The following is a 22,792-nucleotide window of genomic DNA, read 5'->3' on the forward strand; positions in this document are numbered from 1 at the left end:
ACTGGCCAGTTTAAAAGCCAGTGGATGGCTGTGAAAGACTGCAAAGATCAATGTCTTGGCACATTTTGAGATGCCTGAGTGGGGGAAGGGGCAGCCCAGGCCTTGCCCTGACGAGGCAGTGCCCCATCCCACAGTGGTGCCAATCATGGGCACAGCACAGGTGATGCTCCCCACCTGCCTCTGGAGCCTCTAACCCAGTTCCTGAGTGGCCAAATGACCAGAAGTCCCTCCTGGGGGAAGGGCCCAGGAAGACCAAGGGGTATTGAAGGCTGAACACGAGGTAATCACATTGTCTGGACCCTGCCTCTCTTTGGAGTTCCTATCGTCGTTGGAACCCAGGAACTGGTAGCTGTATGTGTGCTTTTCTGTATCTTTTGTCTTTCTCTCCCTTCTTCTAATTCCCTCTTCTTGGAATTTGGAGTAACTTGAAATCGAATGCACCTAAAGTCTGCTAGGCTGAGTGGGCTAAGTTAATGCTTTGAGAAGTGTTTCATGCTGATTGAATGTTGCACTCAATCTTTTGCCAAAGTTCTCTAAAGTTGTGTTGTTTTGACCTCTTGAGAATATCTTGTCAGTATTTCTCCTGGACATCTAACTCAGAGTACATGAACAATTGTGAGCCCTTTTAAAACTCTCATTGAGTGAGTTGCTTGGGGCAGTTACGGAAATAATATTTTAATTTCTTCCAAAAAGTTGTGAAAACTGAGCAATGCTGATCTTCATGTGAAGAGATTATCTGCACCCTAAAAGGCACGTGTCTTCAGTCACCACCTTTTGTTTCCCTGCTTCAAAAGGCACAGGCTTTGTTTGCTTACCAAAACGAAGCTGCCACAGGCTCCTGTGCTGTGCTTCTCTAGGCACAGATGTCGGCAAAGTGCTGAGGTATTTCCTGTTTATCTACAAAAAATCTCATCTTCCAAATCAAACTCGGCTCTCTGGGGATCTGATTAAGTCACGGCTCAGCCTATAGGTGAAACAAACCGTATTTAGATGTCACCAGTCTTCACACCCTCCTGCAAGGTCATGTGAAGCCATTAGAGAAGGTTCATGCTTTTTGTTCTAATACATTTAGGCTCTTCAATGAATCGCTGTTCTTGTTCAGTTTAAGACCAATGAAATGCAATCTGGATCAGAGAAACAAAGTGAAGTGAAAGAAAGAAAAAGAAATATAATGAAGTGAAATGAAGGAAAATTAAGTGGAACATAATGAAATTAAATGGAATTAAGTGCAGTGAAATGAACTGAAACTTAATGAAATGATATTAATTGAAAAGGAGAGATTTCATTTCATTGGTCTTAAACTGATCAACAAGAAAAATTTAAAGAAAGAAAGGGAAATATAATTGTTTCATAATGCTATCTTAACTAATTCTGTGTCTGTTGTGATGCTTTTACATGTTATAAACAAAAGTCTTCCAGAGTTTTCTCTCTTTAGGGCTTCCATCCTTGGATCCAGTGCACTGTACATGTAAGTATAACAGCAAGTATAACTGTTGCATGCAATAAGAAATAATGCATAGCTCTCAGATATGTATTTCTCATTTTCATGTTTTAAAATCTATTTTTTTCTCAAAGAAATATTAGTTCAATTCTATAGATACAGAAATCAAAGCAAAGAGAGCCTGTTGAGCATTTCTAAGATTGTAGTGCAGCCTGAGGGGGAAGGGGGATGCACCACCACAAAGCCTGAGCTATTAACTTCACTTTCTGTAACAAATCAGAAGTGCTGTGACTAGAAATCCATTTTCCCATTTCTCAGACAAATTGCTAAGCCTACACTTGTGTTTGCTGGGTTGAACCTTAAATTTTTAGCCACTGACTAGTGTTATTGTGGTCTGATAAGATTAGTGACCCAGATGGTGGCAGGAACTGAATTTTATTAGAGACTTCTATAAATATATATACAAGATGTACTATGCAGAACTAGGACTGAAGTGGAAATCCTGTACTTCAGCTTGCAGACAACCATTAAAACTTCCAGTGTATAACTCCTCCTCTCTGTAGCTATGCCAGGTTTAAATGAATACTCTGAATCAGTGGTGCTCCTTTTGATGTAATTACCAGGCACTTTTACAGATCCAAGGTACAATTAGAAAGTTTGTTTCTGTCAGAAGAAAATGGTGTCCTTCTGAACAGAGAGGTGAAGCAAGGGTCTTTCCTATGCTGGGTGCTGCCCTTGGGTCACCACAACCCTGTGCAGTGCTCCAGGCTGGGGGCAGAGTGGCTGGAAAGATGCCAGTCAGGAAAAGCCCAGGGGGTGCTGGTCAAGAGCAGCTGCACATGAGCCAGGTGTGCCCAGGTGGGCAAGGTCAAGGGCACTGGCCTGTAGCAGCAATGGTGTGTCCAGCAGGACCAGGGCAGTGATTGTCCCTCTGTGCTGGGCACTGCTGAGGCACCTCCAATCCTGGGGTCAGTTTTGGGCCTCTCATTGCAAGGACACTGAGGTGCTGGAGCACATCCAGAGAAGGGAATGGAGCTGGGGAATGGATCTGGAACACCAGGAGCAGCTGAGGGAGCTGCAAGGGCTCAGCCTGGAGAAAAGGAGGCCCGGGGGGACTTTCTCTCCACAACTCCTTGACAGGAGGGTGCAGCCAGGTGGGGATCAGGCTCTGCTCAAAGGGAACAAGGGACAGGACAAAATAAAACAGCCTCAAGTTTCCAATGGCACCAGGGGAGGTTTAGATATTATGAAAAAAGGGTTGTCAAACTTTGGAACAGGCTTCTCAGGAAGTGGCCAAGTCACCATGCCTGGAAGTGTTTAAAAAAAAAAATAAAAGTGTTCATGGATACAGCAGCTGAGGACACTGTTTAATAGTGAACGTGGGGGTGGTGCTAGGTTGATGGTTGGACTTTAACAATTCCATGATTCAAGGCATGTTATTACTGTTTTGAAATCTTCTGGGCAATAGCGTGGTGATTGCATTCCCTTTTATTCCATTTTACAAGGAGGATACTACTATGGAGTAATCTAGATAAAGAGTACTCATCCATGAAAAGGTATTAAGGTATCTGCCTTCAGATCAGTCACTGACCTTGTGAAGAAGTCATTTAGAATAACCAAAGTGATGAAACAGAGGCAGTGCTGGAGTTTTAGCATCAGCAACTATGAAACAATACAGCTTGTTCCCTACTCTTTTCAGTTAAACCTTCTCAATACCAGCTTTAAATACTTTCCATTCTCACCTACTCGAACCAAAAGGGCAAGGAATTTCTCCTCTGGAAGCTCAACACTACCTGTTAAAAATATAGACTTCAGTTATCAACAGCTAAAAATCTAAAACAATAGCTGCTGAGGTATAGCAAATTGACCATGCTACAAACTCAGCATCTGAAAATTTATCTATCAATTTCTAAAAGTTTATCATACACAGGAGAAGACAGCAATCCAGAGACTACAGAGACTGACAAAATTTATTTATTTATTCCTCACTTTTATTGACTTTTCAAAGAAACCCCCACAAATCCAAGTTGGAATATACTAGTATGCTACCACTGTTAAAAAAAAAAAGGCATGAAAAACATGTATAGTTGAAGGCTATTAAATTCTGATACATTTGCATGTTCACTTAAGAGTCCTTATTATTCTAGGACAGTGAAAGTACAGTAGACATTCAGTGACAGCTAATTTGCCAGCTCATGAAGACAGACAAGGACTGATCAGTGTGTCTGCCTTCTCTTTAAAAAGCCAATCAGCAATAAATAGATGGTGTCATTCATTGTCATGCAGGAATGATTGTGGTCTCTCTACTTAGTTAGGCTTCTGGGTTTTCATGATTTTAGGCTACTGGATGGTTGAGGAGTTTTGGGAAAAATAAACTTTGAAAGGTGGAAGTTCAGTTTATTAGAAGAGGCTATGTTAAATTTTATGCTTTAACAGATTACCACCATAGTTTAATGCCTCAGTATCTAACAGCAACAACATTCTTTTTTTCCCTCCATAAAAGGGACTATTATGAATGCATTATAATCAAAATTCAAATCATTATACCACCTATGTTATATTCAGCTGTTCTATTAAGAGGTATCACCTGGGTTAATTACATAACACCATGTTAGAATATGCCTAAAATAAGAGGTTTTAATCAACTATGCTGTGGCTTAAACACCACTTTTCAGACATAACTCTGCATTATTTCTGAAATTTTTAATATATCTTAAAAATATACCAATTAAAATAAATTATTGTTATATATTTCTTTATATCAAAGAAGAATCTTCAAATTTACAAAAAGACAGTCCAGAGGTAAATATGTGTTATATTCCACTAGTGAAGAATTTAAAGTAACTGACATTATTCCCAAATAGTTAACTTCTTTCAACATACAGTTTATTGCCTGCTTTTTATTTGTTATTAAGCTCACAGAAAGAAGAAAGAATATTCTGTTTCACAAGAATGTTTCTCGACAGAGTGGACAAGTGGATTTGTTGCTGGATGAGAACCATTTGTACTGAAAAAGAGAAATACATCTGTTTAATATATGCAGGCAAGCTATCAGAAACATTAGTACATCATCAGTAATAACCATTATTGCCAGGGATCTGTGTTGTCGAGCTGCACCAGGGCAGGTTTAGACTGGACAATAGGAAGAAGTTCTTCACAGAAGGGGTGACTGGGCATTGAATTGGGATGTCCAGGGAGGTGATGGAGTCACTGTCCCTGGAGATGTTTAAGAAAAGACTGGATGTGGCTCTTAGTGTCACACTCCAGTTGAAAAGGTGGTGTTGGTTGGACTTGATCTCAAATCAAGGTCTTTTTTAACCTAGTTAATTCTGTGATTCTGTGAATGTAACTAACAAAACAGTAACTACACTTTTTAAAAAACCAACAAAAAATCTTTTTACTTGTGCCTGTATGAATGTGTATATGTACATACGTATTTGTATATACACATAATAAGATACACACTGTGTAGCAGCTCTTCTCTCACTACCTGCCCTTACATCTTAGTAAAAATCCACAGAAATAATGTATGAGTGCAGGTAATCCAGATACTCCAATGACAAAGAGGAAAATTGTTGGTGATACAGTAGAAGTTTCTAGTTTAAACTATATGGATAGCAAGGTTGGAGCAACATGATCTAGTGGAAGGTTGCTCCCCTCCCATGGCAGGGGGTTGGAACAGATGAGTTTTAAGGTCCCTTCTGACCCAAACTTCTCTATGATTCTATGATATTTTGTATATTTAAAAATATTTACTCCAGGTACTTACCAAGCAAGCTGAATGAAATTTCTTCTTGCATGTTCTGCAAGCTTTTTTGGGAAGCGAATAGTTTGAACCATGAATGACTGAAAAACAGATCATGCAATCTTCAACGCCTTCAAAACGTTTATCCACATTATTTTTCCACAACGATAAGCCTTCCATAATACTTCCATTCTAACAGAGGGAAAAGAGCTGTTAATACTGTAGAACTCCTTTGGACTATTTCTACTGTAGTCACAAAAACATGAAGGAAACAAAGCCTGAAGAATTTATAATCTGAAATGACATGCAATACATGCAGTGCATAATTTGTAATACTATGATCTACAGAAAAGTGAGTATTCATCAGAGCAGGAAGAGTGTATTCAAGAGCACTTAAAAAGGGATTTCGAATTTTTCAATCACTGCTCTGTTTTGTTCTAACCACAGATGATACAATTTCAGCAAGCATCGGTCTTTCAGAGAATTCCATGAACGGGATTTTTAGTTTTGATTTTTATTGTTGGTTGTTTGTTAGTTTGTGATTTTTTTTCAAATTACAGCTGAGATGGTACTGCCACGCAGGACAAACAACTGGCCCACATCTTAAGAGATCTAAATTTTCAACTTGGGCTCTGGATTTAACAGGACCTACTACGCTGATCATTTTACCTCTGTTTATGTACCTGGAGAAAAGCAGATGGCAAGAGTGACCCAATTCTATGAAAGTCTTTGCAATTTAATGAGATCAAATACAGAGACCTATGCAATACTTCATTACTAGAACTATTTCTCTGCTATAAGGACTTTTTAAGTGTTCAAAACTAGGAGCTTTATTTAAACTCACCTGATGTGTAAGATACGTGCTTAACTGTAGCATCCAATTGCGCCACTGCTGTACAGCCACGCCAACCCTCTTTCCACTCTCAACTGTTATGGATCCCAGTGGATAATTTGATGGAAGCTGTATTATTAGTTCAATAAAGATATCATCAACAGAATAGGTTGCAATGACTTCTCGTGCTGCAGACCGAGCTTTTACCTTTGAAAAAAATACACATATTAAAAAATGCCACAGAAAGATACTCAGCATGTCCAGTCTTTCTAGATATGTGTATATATATATATAATGTGTATAGTAATGTATTTATATACATACATACATATATATATACTGTAAATACATTACTATACACATTGAATTATTTTCTTAGATCAGGTAAACACTTTTTATAAAGAAAACAAAAATCTACTCGTATTTCCATAAATGAAAAAGAAATTACCAATCAGTTTTCTATCTACTGGTTACATTTTTAAGAAACAAGAAAGTAGGATATTGATAGCAGTACCTTTCACTTACTTCCTCAACTTCTTCAACATCCTAAAATCCATTATTTCATGTTTCCCAAACAGAATATTCATAAATATCAATTTAATTTATAGATACCAAGCAAAATTCTGTTTAATCAGTCATTTAGAACAACGAAATTGCAATCATATAAAAGAGAACTATAGTCTGGTTCTGAGAAGTACAATTTCTTGAAATGTTTACAAAAAACTCAAGTAAATATAAAGAGAGGACAAGAAGTCTTACTGTCATGCCATTAAACAACTGTGTGCTAGTCTGAACAGAAGATATTTCCTGAGAGGAGAGCACACTGCTGACGTATTTGCTTGTGAATTTATCCACAACATTGAAGACACGCTTCTCACAGCTGTTCCACCACAGCCTCACCATGGCTGGCAGATCTTTCAGTGTTATATGGTACACAGAGCAGGCCAGGTGGGGGATCTGGGACGACAGCACCCCTGTCCCTGGGAGGGAAAGAAAAGATGTTAAAATACTCTTAATACATTAGTCACGGATGCTGGTGCCTCCACACCACATACAAAAATTCTGATTCCAATAGAATTGTGGTAACTGGAATTTCATGTACGTGTTCCTATTATTGCTGTTCCAAGGGCTTGTTTGACTCGGCCCTCCTTCACCAGGCTGGTTTCTTTGTTCCTTAGCCTGACACTCCACACTTTGGAATTCACCTTCTACTTTAGAGACTGAACTCAAGTGGACACCAGGAATCAACAACAATTTTACATTGCAGAAATCACAGAACATTCACTTTGGAGTGAACAAACAATAAGGTGTTTGTAGACAGCTGAGCTTTGCAGGCAGGTATAGAAATGGCCTCAAGTTCCACCAACAGAGGTTCAGATTGGATATTAGGAAATAAATCTTTGCTGAAGGAGTGGATAAGTGTTGGAACAGGCTGCCCAGGAAGTGGTGGAGTCACCATCCCTGGAGGTGCTCAAAAAACATGCAGACAGGGCATTCTGTGATAGGGTTTAGGGGGCATGGTGGTGTTCAAAGGGTAAACTTGGATGATATCAGAGGTCTTAATGATTCTATGATAAGGGAAGACTTTCCCTCGGGATGTCAGGTTAGTAATTCTTTCTTATTGTCATCCAGATCAATTGTTCTACAACATATAGTGATGTCCAAGCAAAAAATTAAGAAACAGAAACTCCCTCTCCTTGCTTATATACATGAAAAAAATTTTCAATGATGGGACTTAAAAATTCTCTTTTTCATTTTTCTCAGCTAAAAGGAGCAGTATATGTTCTGTCATCATCACTGATTATCTGTGTCTTCTGAACAGCATGACAAAAATAACACACAATTTAACATCTCAAACATTTTAAAAATATATATTAAAATATTTTTTAATCTTTTGAATTTATATATTAAAATACAAGAAAATATTGAAATTTTATTTAATATTAAAAAATATCTCTAAAAGCAATGGTTCCAGAATACATCACACATTTCTAGTGTTTTGGAATCTTTATGTTCAGGATTCAATAGTAGCAATGTATTATTCCTGGGTTTTGTTTTTCTTGGTTTCTCTGATAAACACGTCAACTTTGGTTAAGTTTCAAATGGGGAGTGTTAGTCAAAGATTATTAAACATATGTATGTGTTTGTCTCTCTGTGTAATTGTTTTATAGATAAGATTTTCTAAATAAGTATTTTTGACAAAAAAAAGCTTATTTAAATATAGCAACCCTCTCAAATGCACAAATATAGTTTTTACTAACCTTTGACATCTAAACGAAGCTCTTCAGTAAAGAAGGTTTTTGTGTCCTTATTTGGAACTTCTGAAGTTGGCCCAGAAAAGACAGGGTTTTCAGGCATAAGCCTGAACAAGTGATAAAGCAGTTTATTCAAGCTCTTAGTTCTTCTAAGGTATTGTGAGTAGAGAACTCGCAGCTGGCAGCATTAAAAAGATTCACAAAAAAACCAAAACATAGTAAATACAGCTTACTCTGTAAAATATGCAAATATGTCCTTGCAGGGAGGAAGAGCAACATTGTGATTCAGAACTAGTGTTTAGAAGTTTAGTTCTCTGCACCATTTTGAATGATTAGAAGATTATAATATGTACCAAGCTTGTTTGAAAATGCAAGAGTCATCTTTTCATGAATCTCAGTTCTTCATTGCTTTAATTTTACCATCCTCAAATTCAGCAGTGCAGAAATCTAAGTCTATTGGTGCTTTCAGAATCTTCACTAATTTCACAAAAACAAGGGATAAGAAGTTACATAATTAAAAGAAAAAGGCTGGATGAAACTTTGAGACTGAAACTAAATAAGTAGGTTAAGAAATTCAGTTAAAAACAAAAAGACTCTGAAAATATACCTGAGAAGAAGCTGCTTTAAAGAAAGCTAATGTTAACTTCCAAGTGAGAAGATATCCTAGAACAAGGCAGAACTCATCACTCAGGGGTTGAATAACTGCAAATTCTCCAACTGGAATGCATTCCAGGATGTTTTCTAGCAAGAGTTCTTGAGTGGCCAGGATAGACATCAGAGCTGCTGGAGGTGATCTGTGGAAAAATGTTAATTGGAATAGTAAATTCAAATCCTGAGCACAGCATGAACTGAATTTATGTTCATAGCCTTCCTAGAAAGTCATGAAAGTAAAGCCATACATGCAGAACATAAAATGAGCCTCTTTCTAAAATTTTTTCTTTTTCCCTGAACGGGATAGTTGGTGTTTTTATCTTCTTAGAAGACAAATTTAAAATGAATTATTACATCTGGGAGTGGTCTATGGCTGAATTGATTTAACCTACACCATGGATCGCTGCTTTGCTTTGCTTTGCTTGCTTTCTCTGGAATCACATCAACAAATGAGCTGATCTCCTAATCAATGCTGGCTCTGGGTTGAAAAGCCTTTTGCAGTTCTGCAGTTAGAAAAGGTATTAATCATTGGGCTGAGGTTAAAAAGGAATTTTAACCAGTTACTACATTCCCTCTTCAAACCAAACTTCACTGGATTCAAGCTGTATAAAACACATGGGTTAATTTTACTCACTTTCAAGTAACTGAAATGACCTGTGCAGATGGACACATCCTGAATATAAGTAAAAATTTGCCAAGATTTTCTAATATAAAGCATACATATGGCATTTAGTCCAGTAACTGCAACTAAAAACAACTGCAAATACTGTCTCCAGTTTTAGTGCAAAGACAGATAGGACCAAAATACATAATATTTTAAATATTTATAACCTTATTACCGTAACTATGCAGTTTTTTAACATCTCCTGGCTAACAGCTACTCTGCTGCACATTTCAATATTTTAACACATTTTAAAAATATGGAAGATAGTATTATAAAAATGAGGGAAAAAATACACACAATGCCAATTCCTCCTCTTCATCACCATAGGACTTGAGATCTTCGTCATCAAATTTAGGCAATTCAGGCATTAATCTACAGAAATATGGAAAGGAAATCAGGTTTTATTTTAAAATTATTTTAATGAGCTATTTTAATATATGTGATGCATAGTTCTTTGCTTATCAATACCAACATTACTGACAGGCAATACAATAATGGCAGTTATTCCTTAACAACAACACAGGATCTTTCGGAGACATGTCACCATTGTAAAGATGGTTCATGAGTGACAGCCAATGAGCATGTCTCCTTGCTCACTTCTCTTTCCAGAACTCTTACTTTTCCTGAATCATGCTAAGATAAAATTCTCAATCAGAATAAAGTTATTGCAACTTTATGGCTCAGTATAAGTGAAAGATAATGGTGGCTGGCTTAAGCCATCTGCCTTGCATTCTGCAAATGCACAGATTTTCAAATTCTCTATTGTTTCTCTAAGTATTAGAAATATCCAAGAAGTTCACAAGAATACTACCACCTATCTATATGCTCTTTCTTACCTAAATTAGTGCAAATAAAAACATCATACTATTTAATGGCAGTGTCAGGCCCACATCAAATCTGAAATATTTCAGTTTACATTTTAGGATTCTATGAGTGCTAAAATAAGGGCTAAAAATAAATACTAAATACCTTTATTAAGTCTGCTAATACAATTAACTTTAGCATTCATATTCTTATATAGTGCCCTCCAAAAAAGAACACAAATTGCCCAGTTAAGGATTTTCTCCCATAATGGAATACGATTTTGCTACAAGTGCATATTCTATAGCACATTTTTTTTAAAAGAAGGGGCAGGAGGGTTGGGAGGTGACAAGAGTGAGAAATTTGCTGTTTCTTACTTATGAAGCATATGGTAGACAGAAACCTGTACAGGTCGAGCCCGGAAAAGCAACAATGGAGAGAGTGTGTTCAGTAGAGTCTGGAGTTTATCTGGAAGATTTGTCTTCTGGCCTGCAACAAACTTCGGTGGCAGCTTATGGTTTAACAACTGGTCCTTTGAGATGTAAGTTAGAGCTTCACCCAAAGATGATAACACAGAGTTCTGAAAAGAGCCTTCTGACGCATTTTTGGTTTCTCCTATTTAAAATAAGACAAGCTGTGATGCAGAATGTAAGGATGATACCATAAACAAGCTCTGCTGGAAACTACTCAAGACTGCACTTGGCAGGTGCCATCTAATGTTAACAATCTCTAAGTTACAGGCAATCACTTTACTAATTAGCATGTAAGTGTTATATGAACTGAATTGTTATAAACTCTATTTACATTATATTCCTGTAAATGCAAAAATGTGGCCTGTTCAGTTCTATTTCAGAACAGCCTGGCTGTTATCCCCTTGTCATATACTTGCCTGTGATTTTCACCAACAAAGGTAACAGCAAATTGTGAATTCCCTCAGAAAAGAATTCTTTCCATTCACTGACCAAGTTCTTAGGAAGATTTGCAGTAGTGTCAGGAGCTGCAGCCTCAAAGTAAGCACTAAGGGCAGATGCCAAGTCACAACTGACACAAGCAAAAATCTGCACAAGCGGGACATGGTAAAGCAAACGGCTTTCACTTGTTGTCTAGAAGAAATAAACACAGAGGAAGATTTCTTAACCATAAATTTGCTTTAAAATATGTTTCACATTTCCTGTCTACACCAGAAAACGTAATTTCAAAGACGATTCAATGGCAAGAACCATTTGAAAATTACTTGGGGCAGGAAAGTGTGTTTAAAAATAGAGTTTGTACTTTAATAAGACTTCCCGGAATGAATTTCCCAGTCTCACCAACATTTAGAGCCATGGATTGTTTCCATTATATAACCTTCCCTATAATGACAAAAAGAAAATTCAATGGACAACATGCTACTAAAAACTGGAAATTACTGAAGTGGCTATCAGGAGAGCATTTGTTCTCCCCCAACAAAGCTGCTTTCTTTTTATTTTTGTTCTTACTAGTTCTGCCAGAAAGGAGTATCATTGTAAATTAAGATATTCCCTACTTAGTCTACACAACAAGATTTTCTTAGAAGTCTGTTATCTGTTTTTAAACAAATTACATAGTTCTAAGGCACATACCATTAGGTAAAATTAATCCTGAGATCAAGAAAGGTCACATGAAATTTCCAACCTGCCCATCTAAATGCATAGGTGACAGAGTTACAGATTCTGCATCTCTGTTTGATTAGACAGGAAGTAGTCAGCTGACTACTGACACTACTGACCTCTTTCTTAACAGCATTAAAATAGAACTTTGATATTTCATGTGATCAGTTAGATACTGAAATGCAGACATTGGTTTTTATTCAGTTAATTTTGATGTATCATATTAGACAGTGTCTTAAAGGAATATTATTTTTCTAGACAGAGACTTACAGCAAACATATTTCAAAATTATTCTCCAATTACCAATGCCATTATTGAATATCATATTACCTGAAGAGTGAGCTGATTTTATGTCCATACACAAAAAGAAACAGAACAGTATAATTGCTTATGCTTTTAAACCACATATGACCTTTGTCCAAAGTCCAACAGAAACAGGATTTCGTGCAATTCTACTTAACACTGTGTCAAGTATTTGGTAGGCTGATATTAGTGTCCATGCCATATGCAGGGAACAATCAAAAGGAAAGTACATTAAAAGTGAAGATGTTTCCATATTACCTCTAACCAAGCCAGCATGGAGCACATCAAAAAGTCCCACTCGTTATCAGCCAGAGGAGCTGTGGAATATTTCAGCAACAAGGGAAGGAAACGCATCATCTCAATGTTGAAACCAAGCAATTGAGCACTTGCTTCTTTCAGATTGCTGTAATAAAAATACAACCAAATCTTATACAGCTTCATGTGGTATATATGAGTATTTATATTCTTGCCTTCACTCCTCTTTACAGGACAAATTTGTCTGGCACCACCACACTGTGCTCCGTGTGCTTTTGATATTCTGTCTTTCAAAAGTAGAGTGCTACATTAGCTGCACTAATAAGATTCCTAAACTACAGATTCATACATTTCTATAATTTACACATTTGCTCAAGCAATATACTTAAATAAACTATAAATTTTAGCAATTTTAATTAAATCAATGCAAGAAAAATAATCATTTTAAGTTACCAATTTAGGAAAAAATATTAGCCCTCGAGTGCCCAAATATTATACATTATAGGTTTAGATTATTAGGAAGAAATTCCTCCCTGTAAGGGAGGCCCTGGCACAGGTAGCCAGAGGAGCTGTGGCTGCCTCATTCCTGGAAGTGTTCAAGGCCAGGTTGGAGGGATCTTGGAGCAACCTGGTCTAGTGGAAGGTGTCCCAGCTCATGGCAGGGGATGGAACTGCATGAGCTTTAAGGTCTCTTCCAATCCAAGCACTCTATGGTTTTATGATTATTTTGAAACTTTGTTTCCTGGATTTTTCTCAATATAGCAAAAAAAAATGCATCTCAGTATATTTTCACTCCTTGCTGGAAGCTTTTCAAGTTACATTTCTGCGTCCAGAATTTTAAAAGACAGAAACCTAAGCTTGGTATGCAAGTTTTCTACCTGCTACCAAAATAAGCAATCAGAACTTGGAACTGAATACCCAGCAACATCTACAAAAGTTGGTTAGTTCTGAATGCATTTGAAAACAGTTGACATCTTTCAAAAGCATTTACAAATCTCCTTAATTTCCCTTCAACCATCCAGATAATATTCTGCAGTATGATTTAGTAAATACTTCATAATAGATTTATTAAACCAAGGTTTCTACAAAAGCTTAAATATGTAATATTAGAGCAGTAGATGGCAGATGTACAGATTGATTTTGTCTGAATTAATAACTAGTCTGTATTTTTAAACTCATGTCTTAGAAATAAAAAAAAAAACTTATCTCAAAGTTGCACCCACCAGCTAAAGAGAAAGCTGTCCTCATTATCATTTTTCCAAGATAATATGATTTTCAGTATTGCAGGTAATAGATGGTCACAATCAATACTTCTATCCTTCAAGCAGGAGTTCAAAATGGAAAGACACCCAAATGCTCCTATGACATAAAAAAAATGTAAACCCAATAGAGTCTTAATTATCAAGACAAAACACACATTAGAATGTGCATCAATAGAACTTAATTTTAATATCACAAGACAGTTTGGACAATACCTAAGCTTTCTTCTTTGATCACTTAATCTACAGATGTCATTGTTAAATCAAAATACAATATCCAATCCAAACTTTTTTAAAAAACAGCTTCTATAAGATTAAGTGATAGTTTACAAAATCTAAAAAAAGGAAAGATAAGATTTAAATTTCTTTGTGCTACTAAAAATACAGAATGCTAAGCAATAATTTGGACAGATGTTTAAGACAATGTAACTGAAAGTCGTGAATTCTAATATTATTGGAATGTTAATTGGAGTTCTAGCCAGAATGTTAATTTTTACTTTTAGAGTGAAGTACAACTGCTGCATTAGTACTGTCTTCCACTTTTAAAAGGAACTGTATTTATCTAATTTCTTGGAGAAAATTAACATTTCCAACAAGCACAATGACAAAAAAGTAAGGTAATGTATCACATATGCATAGCAAAACCAACCAAACAAACCCCTGCTTCACTTAAACAAGTTCATCAGCATTTATTTCAACTGACCTGAAAAGAAAGACACCTTTGAAATGGTAAGCCTACAACCTACATCCCACTTAATGTGAATTTGGACATATATGTTCTGCTCAGGAATCCCTACAAAAGTGAGAAGTAGTAGAAGGGAAACGCCAATTACAAATAAAAGGTCTCCACAACAGAGGAGAAGTGAGGATTCTTCCATTTTCTTCTGTTCAAAATTTCACAGACACACTTGTTTGCTTCACTGGTTCACTTAGAAAGCCAGGAAGCCTCAGCTAAGTTGAAAGAGAGGAAACGACCACAGTAGAGATTTTTACAATTCCTCTCAGTTTCTGCACGACACTAACACTGACAATTTTCACACCTGAAGAACATCCATTCGAAGAACTCATCTGAAATCCTGAGAACACTGCCAAGGGACAAATGTCCACAGTTTAAAGTAACCAAAGACAGTTTTTTTTCAATTTAAGTAAGCACAGTTTTGTTGCAAGATACAAAACCTACATTTCAGTTTTCATATAGACTGATCAATGAGAGTGTGTGCAAGAACACACCAAAGCAGTAAGGGACAAAAACAGAAAGGACTTTCCCCTTAAATGACATTTAATTCATACAGATAGAAGGACTGTGTGTGAGCATTTCCAAATAATTTTCCTGAAAAGCAGAAAGTCTTTGAAAACATAGACCCAAATTAAGTGGCTACATTCAAAGCAATATCATAACACATTGCAACCACCTCTTAATTAATTTTCCACAGCTGCAGACAATTAATGTAGAGCAGTTTTCAGCTGGAGGAGCTACTCAAGGATGCTGTTAATAATATCAGCCTAAATATTTTCATTCTAGTTTTGTATCTGGCATTAGAGCCTGCACTTTCTGAATGAGGCAGAAAATTACTATGACAAACAGTCGAGAAGAAACAGGCAAAATGAGAAAGCATTTCTTTCTAGGAAAAGCAATATTAGAGTAAATATGTTTTATCTAAAAGCAAACATTATTAAAACACGATGTTCTTAAAGTCTAATGAACTAGACTGAGGTAAGAACATACTCACCATCAGTGCTGGAAAGCTCTGGCTGTGTACATGTCATAAGTTTGGCCACACAATGGAAGACAAGTTCCCTCTTTTCTTCCTCAATTAAGAAAGGTGATAAACACTGAAGTGTATGCAATCTGCCCTCTGTTAATGGAAGGAACCTATTGATACAAGCAAAACATCAAGAATGAAACAACCCCAAAAACTGAACTAGGAAACAAAGTATCAGTTAGTTCATAATGATGTAATATCCTCTGACATAACTAATCCCACATGCTAAAACAAATCTGCCTTTTACATGCCATACACATGTATCACTTCATTTTCAGCCTTCAGTTGTCAACGGCCAGAATCAGGATCATTTCACACTATTGACATTCACAACAAACTGCAAGCTTATAGGCAGCAGTATTAAAATACCCTTCTGTTGTCTTGAAAAGTTCTCTCCTCTCCCAGGATACAGCATCCTCAGCATGGATCACTTTGGCCATGGTTAAGGACCAGAGTCTTCCATGTTCCTCTGATCTTCAAAGAAGAAGAAAGAAAGACCCTGGTTAATATATACAGATGCTCAGGGCTCACCACAAAAGCAATTGGATGCATTCTGAATCAACATACAGATGGAAATATAGTGGCACTCCATACAATATAAACTGTGAAGACAGAGCTAGGAGTTGTTTCACTTGTTCTCACATACCTGTCAAATATAGTTTGCTGCAGGCTAGCTGTACTACTCAGAGCACTGAATTCCTCATATGTGATATGCATCTCTTCTAACATATGAAGATATTCCAGAAGCAGATAAGGAGGATTCTCCAATTCTTCAATCCATTGTAATGAGTACAACAGTTCTGCAACTAATTAAATAACAACTATTGTTTATAAACGACTACTGACTTGCATAAGCAAGAAGTTTCAGGTCAAGTTGTTTTTTTTTAAATATGTTTTTAATGCATTAAAGATATTATTTTTACATGCAATCTCAGGTGCTTCAGAGCATGAACTGGCTATCTGCCACCGTATCACAACATACAAGAGAAAAAAGGCTACAGTAATCTATGCTAAATATTCAAGAAATTTTAAAGCAAATTAAGCATGGCATGACTCCTCTCTGTTCTCCTCCTTTTCTTTAATATATATTCTTGCAGTCAATCAATATCTAAGTCCAAGCAAATTTCATAAGAGCTAGCACGTGGTTCCTTCATTAGCTTACAAAGACCCACACTAAACAATTACACTTCTCATCATGGTGAGATTTTTGGAGATAGAATTGTTGATTTGATAATGCTGCATTTATTTGAGCATTCTTAAAAATAAAAGGAAACTACATTCCACCTCATGGAATTAAGAAAAGTCTTTGTCTCAAACTATCTTTACATTATGGTTAAACCCTCAAGGGAGGGATACAGTTCTTACTGAAAATTCATACTTCTCCCAATTCAAAGTTCTGTTGAGATAGGATGTATAAAACCAAAAGAGGTCCCAGGAATATAAAAACTACTTTTAAAGGAGACCTGGGGAAAAAAAAAAAAAAAAGGCAACAAAAGGTAAAAGGATAATTGGATAATTTCTCATACCTGTATGCCAACCTGTATTTAACTATGCATTTCTAATTTTCAATTCAGATTACAACTACTATAAAATAAAATTCCTTAAAGTTTTACCATTGTAACTTACTTATATTATCAATTTTCTTTCTTTCAGCATCATCATTTCCATGGACTACACTATTTTTCAGTTGAAGTAGTACCATTTTACTTAGTAAGGCTGAAGTACACAGATGGCCTGGAAGTTTAGTTGTGCCACACAGCTTGACACTTGATCCCAGAGGTTCACAATTCATACTAAGCCTTCCTTCCAAAAGAGGCTTGTGCATCCACTGTAATATATGCATAAAAAGATTATGAAAAAATACTTTGATCTGTTTAACCTTGAAAAATTCAGAATGAAACATACACATTCATATCAAAAGCACAATGGTCAGAATGACCCACCTACAGTGTATTAAAAATCTGATTGCACAGCAGTAATTTGGAACTGCACTGCTGCTCAGAAACAAACATATTTCTTTAGAACTCTATGGATTTTACAAGAAATTGTAGGGTTACTGAAGACTGGTGCCCCCACTCTCTATGTATGTCAGCATTTTGTTGATAGACAGTACACCATGTTCTTCTGCAGATACTGGTGTCTACCACAAAACTACTCTTTATGAAGAATTAACTTATAGATAAAAACACTTTCATAATGTATACTCTGTCAGATAAAATTCCTGAATTGTAAAAGAAGAGCTGGTGTTCCATGCAGAAAAGGGTAACTTCATGGATTTTGATTTTTCTCCAGTAGTACTGGATGGGTCCATAAACAGAGGTTTTGTCCTCTTTATAGACAGAGGCTGAAACAACCTCTGTACAAACATATGGTATTCATAAGTGCAGTGCCATGTCAAAAGAAACCACCCCAGGGGACAGAAGGTTGAGGAAAGATTGACCACCCTGTGCAATCCATTATCATTTCCATACCTCAGAGCACAGAGACTCATGCAATTTCCCCCACTCAGTTTTGCTTGGTGTGACGTGCTCAACATAAGCTCTCACAAGATATCCAGACTGTCCATCAGCTTCCACGAGTTTCAACAACAAATCACTGACTGCAGAGATCAAAACCTGAAGACTGAGAAAAGGAGAAAATGCTGCAAACAAGTTTGGCACTGTTCATTAAGAGCCACCTGCATATTTTCCACTGATATAATGCTCCATACATGCTGTACCAGGGATGGTTTGAGTTCTGTTCTACCCACTGCCTCCAACAGGCTGAAAGTCAGTAATACAGATGTCAATTAAATAAAGGCTATTATAGCACTGATCCTGGTTTGTTTTGGAGAATAACACACTATGGAACAGACATGTGCACCCTTAATTACCTTTTAACGTCCAAAGAGGAAGACTGAACTTGGTTCTTGACCCATTGTGCAGCTTTAAGCAAAAAGGTGCTCTGTTTCTGAGTGCTCTGAAGCTGGTGCACAAGTGAATTCACACCAGACATCCAAGTGTGTTTTAATTTGCACACAAGTACATCTATTATAGGAAAAAGAAAAAAAAAATAAAACAAAACAACAACAAATGGACAAGCAAAACCACCACAAACAGGTAAATTCTAATTGCAACCTACAGCATACAGTAACAATCACATGTCTGTAGGTCCTACAGTAGGAAAACAATTTTCTTTTCCGTGGTTACATGCAAAATCTATCAAGGGCACATACACAATTTTCTTGTTGCAGAGCAATTTTAAATTAACTGTGACTCACAGGTAAGATTTAATTTAATTGAGAATAAGAGTGATGCTCCTGTTGTCTGCTATCACATGTCCATATGGTCTTCAAAACCACAGATCTTTCTACCAAAATATTGAACATTCACAACATCAATAGTTATTTACAAAGCAGCAGTGGTTCACAAGCTAATACTGTCCTACTTCACTTCTATGACAACACTGAAATATTGTATCTACTTGTATTAATGTCAGGAAATGCATGTACCAATTTAAGACCCTCAAATTCTGCATTCAAAGAATATGAATCAGGATCTCAGTCTGAACATGAGACACTGAGAGAGAGAGGCATGGATCACAATTTGTCTGGGGAACTATATAAGTGGTTTCAGAATAAATACTTGGTATCTCTAAAAAAGCAATTATACACATTTTTTCATAGACTCCTCAGACTACAAAATTAACAAAACACGTTCATTTGTTGTATTTCATAGCCTTCTGCAGCAGTGCAAAAAGCGTGCAATATCACAGCCTTCTCAGCTGAGAGTAACATTAAAAAAGCTTCAAAATCCTTGTAAAGATGTTCAGGACTTGATGCTTAGCAGTAACTACGAGCACTGTAAATTAAAGCACAGATTTTCATGTCAGTTACAGCTGCAAACGTACATAAACTCAGTATTCTATCACATACTTGATTCTGTTTCACGAAAAGGAAGAATTTAGACGTAAAGAATGTAGATGTAATCATCACCTATGAAAAAGCTCGGCTGAAGTTCTTTTTCCAGATTACCTGTCAAGTGTGTTGCATCCTGCCTCTGAGCACACAGCTGGAAGATGGTAAGGAGCAAGTCTTCTGAGGATGGCATCAGCAAACACCCTTTCACTGAGCTGAAAAAGCTCGAGGCCACATCACAGATGAAAGATACTGATGGTTCAGTATTTCCAGCTTCAGAAAGATCCTTTGCTTTAGACAGAGCTGCTTGAAGTTTATCAATAATCCTTTCAACAAAAGTTTCACCAATCAATGATTCTATTGGGCAGAGGAAAAAGACAGTATGCTTTGATTGGTTGATAAACACGACCATGAAAAGATGTCATATTAATATGGACCAATTTAATTTCTATTTACCAATTTTGAATACAAAATGAAGTGCAAAGCAGTTTCAGTCTAATGGATACCTGAACTCTCTTACTTCACAGACAACAGCCAACATTTCACACTGCCAAGTATCTTTTCTCTAAACCAGCTGAAGCAGCTTTGAAAAAGGTATTTAAAATAGAGCAAGTGCAAAGTGACCCCTCCCCCTTTTATGTCTTCCTAGCTTCTGGCAATCAAGTGTGAGCCCAAGATTTCACAGTACTCTTGCATATAGCCATGAACATGCTTAGTTCCTTTTTCATGGGACACAAGCAAGCCAATCCCATTTAGCCTCAAACTCCACAGTATCCTGTGGCAATGAGTTCCATTATTTAATTATAAACTGTATGAAGAAGTGTACTTTTCTCACCCTCAAGACTGCTATCTAAGCATGTGTTAGAAACTCATGTTTTTCCACTGAAAGAAACAATGATAAACTTCTCACTATTTGCATTTTCTACATAAATTGTGATTTTATGGCTCTTAAGCACAACCCCATCCCTAATCACTTTCACTACGAGCTAACAAATTCTAGTCTGTTTTCTTGCCTCTACAAGCAGAAGCCACTGCTTGTCTAACCATCCCTGCCAGATTCTTTGGGCATATTCAAATTCTATTACATGTCTTTCAACAGCATATAGATGAACAAGAATACTGCAGTGACCAAAACTACATGCAGTATTCCAGATACTGACAACATATTCAGTATATTGACTACAGGCTATAATAATTTTCATTTGTCCTCTGTTCTTTTCACAGCAGCTCCAAATAACCTGTATTCCTTTTTTACTGCTTTTTTTCAACCTGTCACTTACAGGGAAACAAAACAATGACAGAAGATCTCTATTTGAGTCTTAACAAGTCAGAGCCTATCATTGAGCTGATAAAGTTAAAATTGTTTTCTTCCCATGTATACTTCTAATATTCACGGCTTTGGATTTCTTTTGTAATCTTTTGTATCAGTTAAGCATTCAGTATGACTACACACTGCTATGGGTCTGTGAAGTTTCAGTAACAATTCTCTTCCTTTCACTATTTATCCGGTTCCCCCTTTAATTCCTTTCATCATAGGCTACTGATCCACTAAAGGCTCTTCTACTTCCTCCATGACAATTTGCCTTAAGAAACATAGATAAGAGATCTCATTTAAAAAATCGTTTGAAAGTCCACATACTCTACTTTGGTTTGAATGACTAAGTCAAGAACTACCACAGCTCCTCAAAATCTCTTAGGCTTCATCCAAAATTATTTAAAAACAGGTCACCCAACACCCAGCAGAAAATGAGCTCAGGAGTGTCTCCACTCTAGAGTCAAAAAGCAAAGTCACTGGACAATCAGCCATAGAAAATCACAGACTCACAAGATCATTTGTTGAACTCTCAGTAGAGAGAGGAAACAGGTTTTCCTGATGGTCCTTTACATCAAAAGTTCCAGTAATAGAAAAAACAATCTTAGGACACCTTCAGGATGCCTTGTCTAAGAACATCCACCACAGTGAGCTGCCTGTGTGCATCTTTGAAACTTGAAAGAATGTGCACAGCATCCACTGACACTGAAATATGTCACCTCAGGAATCAAAGCAATGGTGAATTTACATGGAAAACATGAAGAAAATTGAACTCCTCTGGAAGTCTATATCAGAAACTAAAATTGCAAGGAATAAACTAAATAGGATGCTATTATAAAAGAAAATCAGATTACCTATACAGCATAAGAGCACATACAGAGTGATTAAAAGACATGAAAATAAATGGAAATGGCTCAAAACAATTCAAAGGACCTATAACAAGGCATTACTAAAACACACATAAGTCCATAACAATTGACTTGGTATTCTGGTTTTGAAGGTAAATTTCACATGGTATGGTTTAAAAATTCATATTATTTTACAGCACATCAGCTGATAGATCAAGCTTACTTAAATTTTCCTCAAGTTTTCAAAACTTGCAAAACTGCATCTTCTCTTTAAACATTGTTCTTGTTTAGCAATGTGGACCAAAAAAATTGGCAGCTACTGATGGAAGTTAGTGTTTACAAAATTAAATTGAATGTAGTAAACTGACTAAGGTATAAAAAAAAGCCCGAAACTAAGAAACAAAAACCCAACCAAAAAAAACCCAAAAAAACAAAAAAAAACCAATCAACAAAACACCACCAGAAGAAAGCCTAAATGTTCTACATGAAGTATTCTGGAAGATCCCAAATTCCTTTCAACCTTATGCCAAGTGTAAGTGCAGCATTTACACTTCATGAACTCCATGGATTATATATGCTCACCACTTTTAACGTGCTGTGACAACACCAAGCTCAGGAGAGTCCACCTTTCTGAAGAGGCTGATGCTGATGAGGCTGCTCTAGGTTTTAAGCCCAGGTGACACAGATCATCTGCCAGCATTACCAGTCTTTCTCCAAGCGTGTCTCCTTTCAGCCAGTCAGAGACTAAGGAAAGTTTTGTTGTGCTTGAGCAGGCCTGGATCACAAGAAAAACATTCCAAAAATCTTTTGAGGGTATAGAATAATAGAATGTTTTGGGTTGGAAGGGATCATAAAGATCATCTTCCAAGTTCCAATTTAAGTACCAAACCCCTGCCATGGGCAGGGACACCTCCCACTAGACCAGGTTGCTCCAAGCCCTGTCCAACCTGGCCTTGAACATTTCCAGGGATGGAGCAGCCACAGCTTCTCTGGGCAACCTGTTATTAACTTTTATTACTAAGCATAAGGTTCATATGTCAAACTTGCACACACAGAGTGAGAATTATATCATCTGCCACAAACAGCCTTTAGATTTTACATCTGCAACAACACCCCTCAACTTTATTTTTGTCAGAGACA

General features: G+C 36.8%; 1 protein-coding gene across 1 annotated transcript in view; it reads right to left on the reverse strand.

Annotated features, from left to right (window-relative positions):
• Positions 1-3,410: 3,410 nt before the first annotated feature.
• Positions 3,411-22,792, reverse strand: part of LTN1 (listerin E3 ubiquitin protein ligase 1) — a 30,924-nt gene continuing 11,542 nt past the window's right edge. The window contains exons 12-30 of the mRNA XM_014882028.2: positions 22,235-22,427; positions 19,610-19,849; positions 18,470-18,623; positions 18,069-18,219; positions 17,224-17,425; positions 16,244-16,403; positions 15,967-16,071; positions 15,565-15,707; positions 13,799-13,934; positions 12,579-12,723; positions 11,279-11,492; positions 10,767-11,004; positions 9,886-9,960; positions 8,881-9,067; positions 8,280-8,451; positions 6,778-6,998; positions 6,031-6,225; positions 5,211-5,378; positions 3,411-4,448 (exon numbers count right to left, since the gene is read on the reverse strand). Coding sequence (XP_014737514.2) covers positions 4,386-4,448; positions 5,211-5,378; positions 6,031-6,225; positions 6,778-6,998; positions 8,280-8,451; positions 8,881-9,067; positions 9,886-9,960; positions 10,767-11,004; positions 11,279-11,492; positions 12,579-12,723; positions 13,799-13,934; positions 15,565-15,707; positions 15,967-16,071; positions 16,244-16,403; positions 17,224-17,425; positions 18,069-18,219; positions 18,470-18,623; positions 19,610-19,849; positions 22,235-22,427 — 3,162 coding nt within the window. The 3' untranslated portion in view covers positions 3,411-4,385. The remainder of the gene's footprint in view (positions 4,449-5,210; positions 5,379-6,030; positions 6,226-6,777; positions 6,999-8,279; positions 8,452-8,880; positions 9,068-9,885; positions 9,961-10,766; positions 11,005-11,278; positions 11,493-12,578; positions 12,724-13,798; positions 13,935-15,564; positions 15,708-15,966; positions 16,072-16,243; positions 16,404-17,223; positions 17,426-18,068; positions 18,220-18,469; positions 18,624-19,609; positions 19,850-22,234; positions 22,428-22,792) is intronic.

This window comes from Sturnus vulgaris, chromosome 2 (genome assembly GCF_052056855.1).
Source record: "Sturnus vulgaris isolate bStuVul1 chromosome 2, bStuVul1.hap1, whole genome shotgun sequence".
In the NCBI taxonomy this organism is placed as follows: Eukaryota; Metazoa; Chordata; class Aves; order Passeriformes; family Sturnidae; genus Sturnus; species Sturnus vulgaris.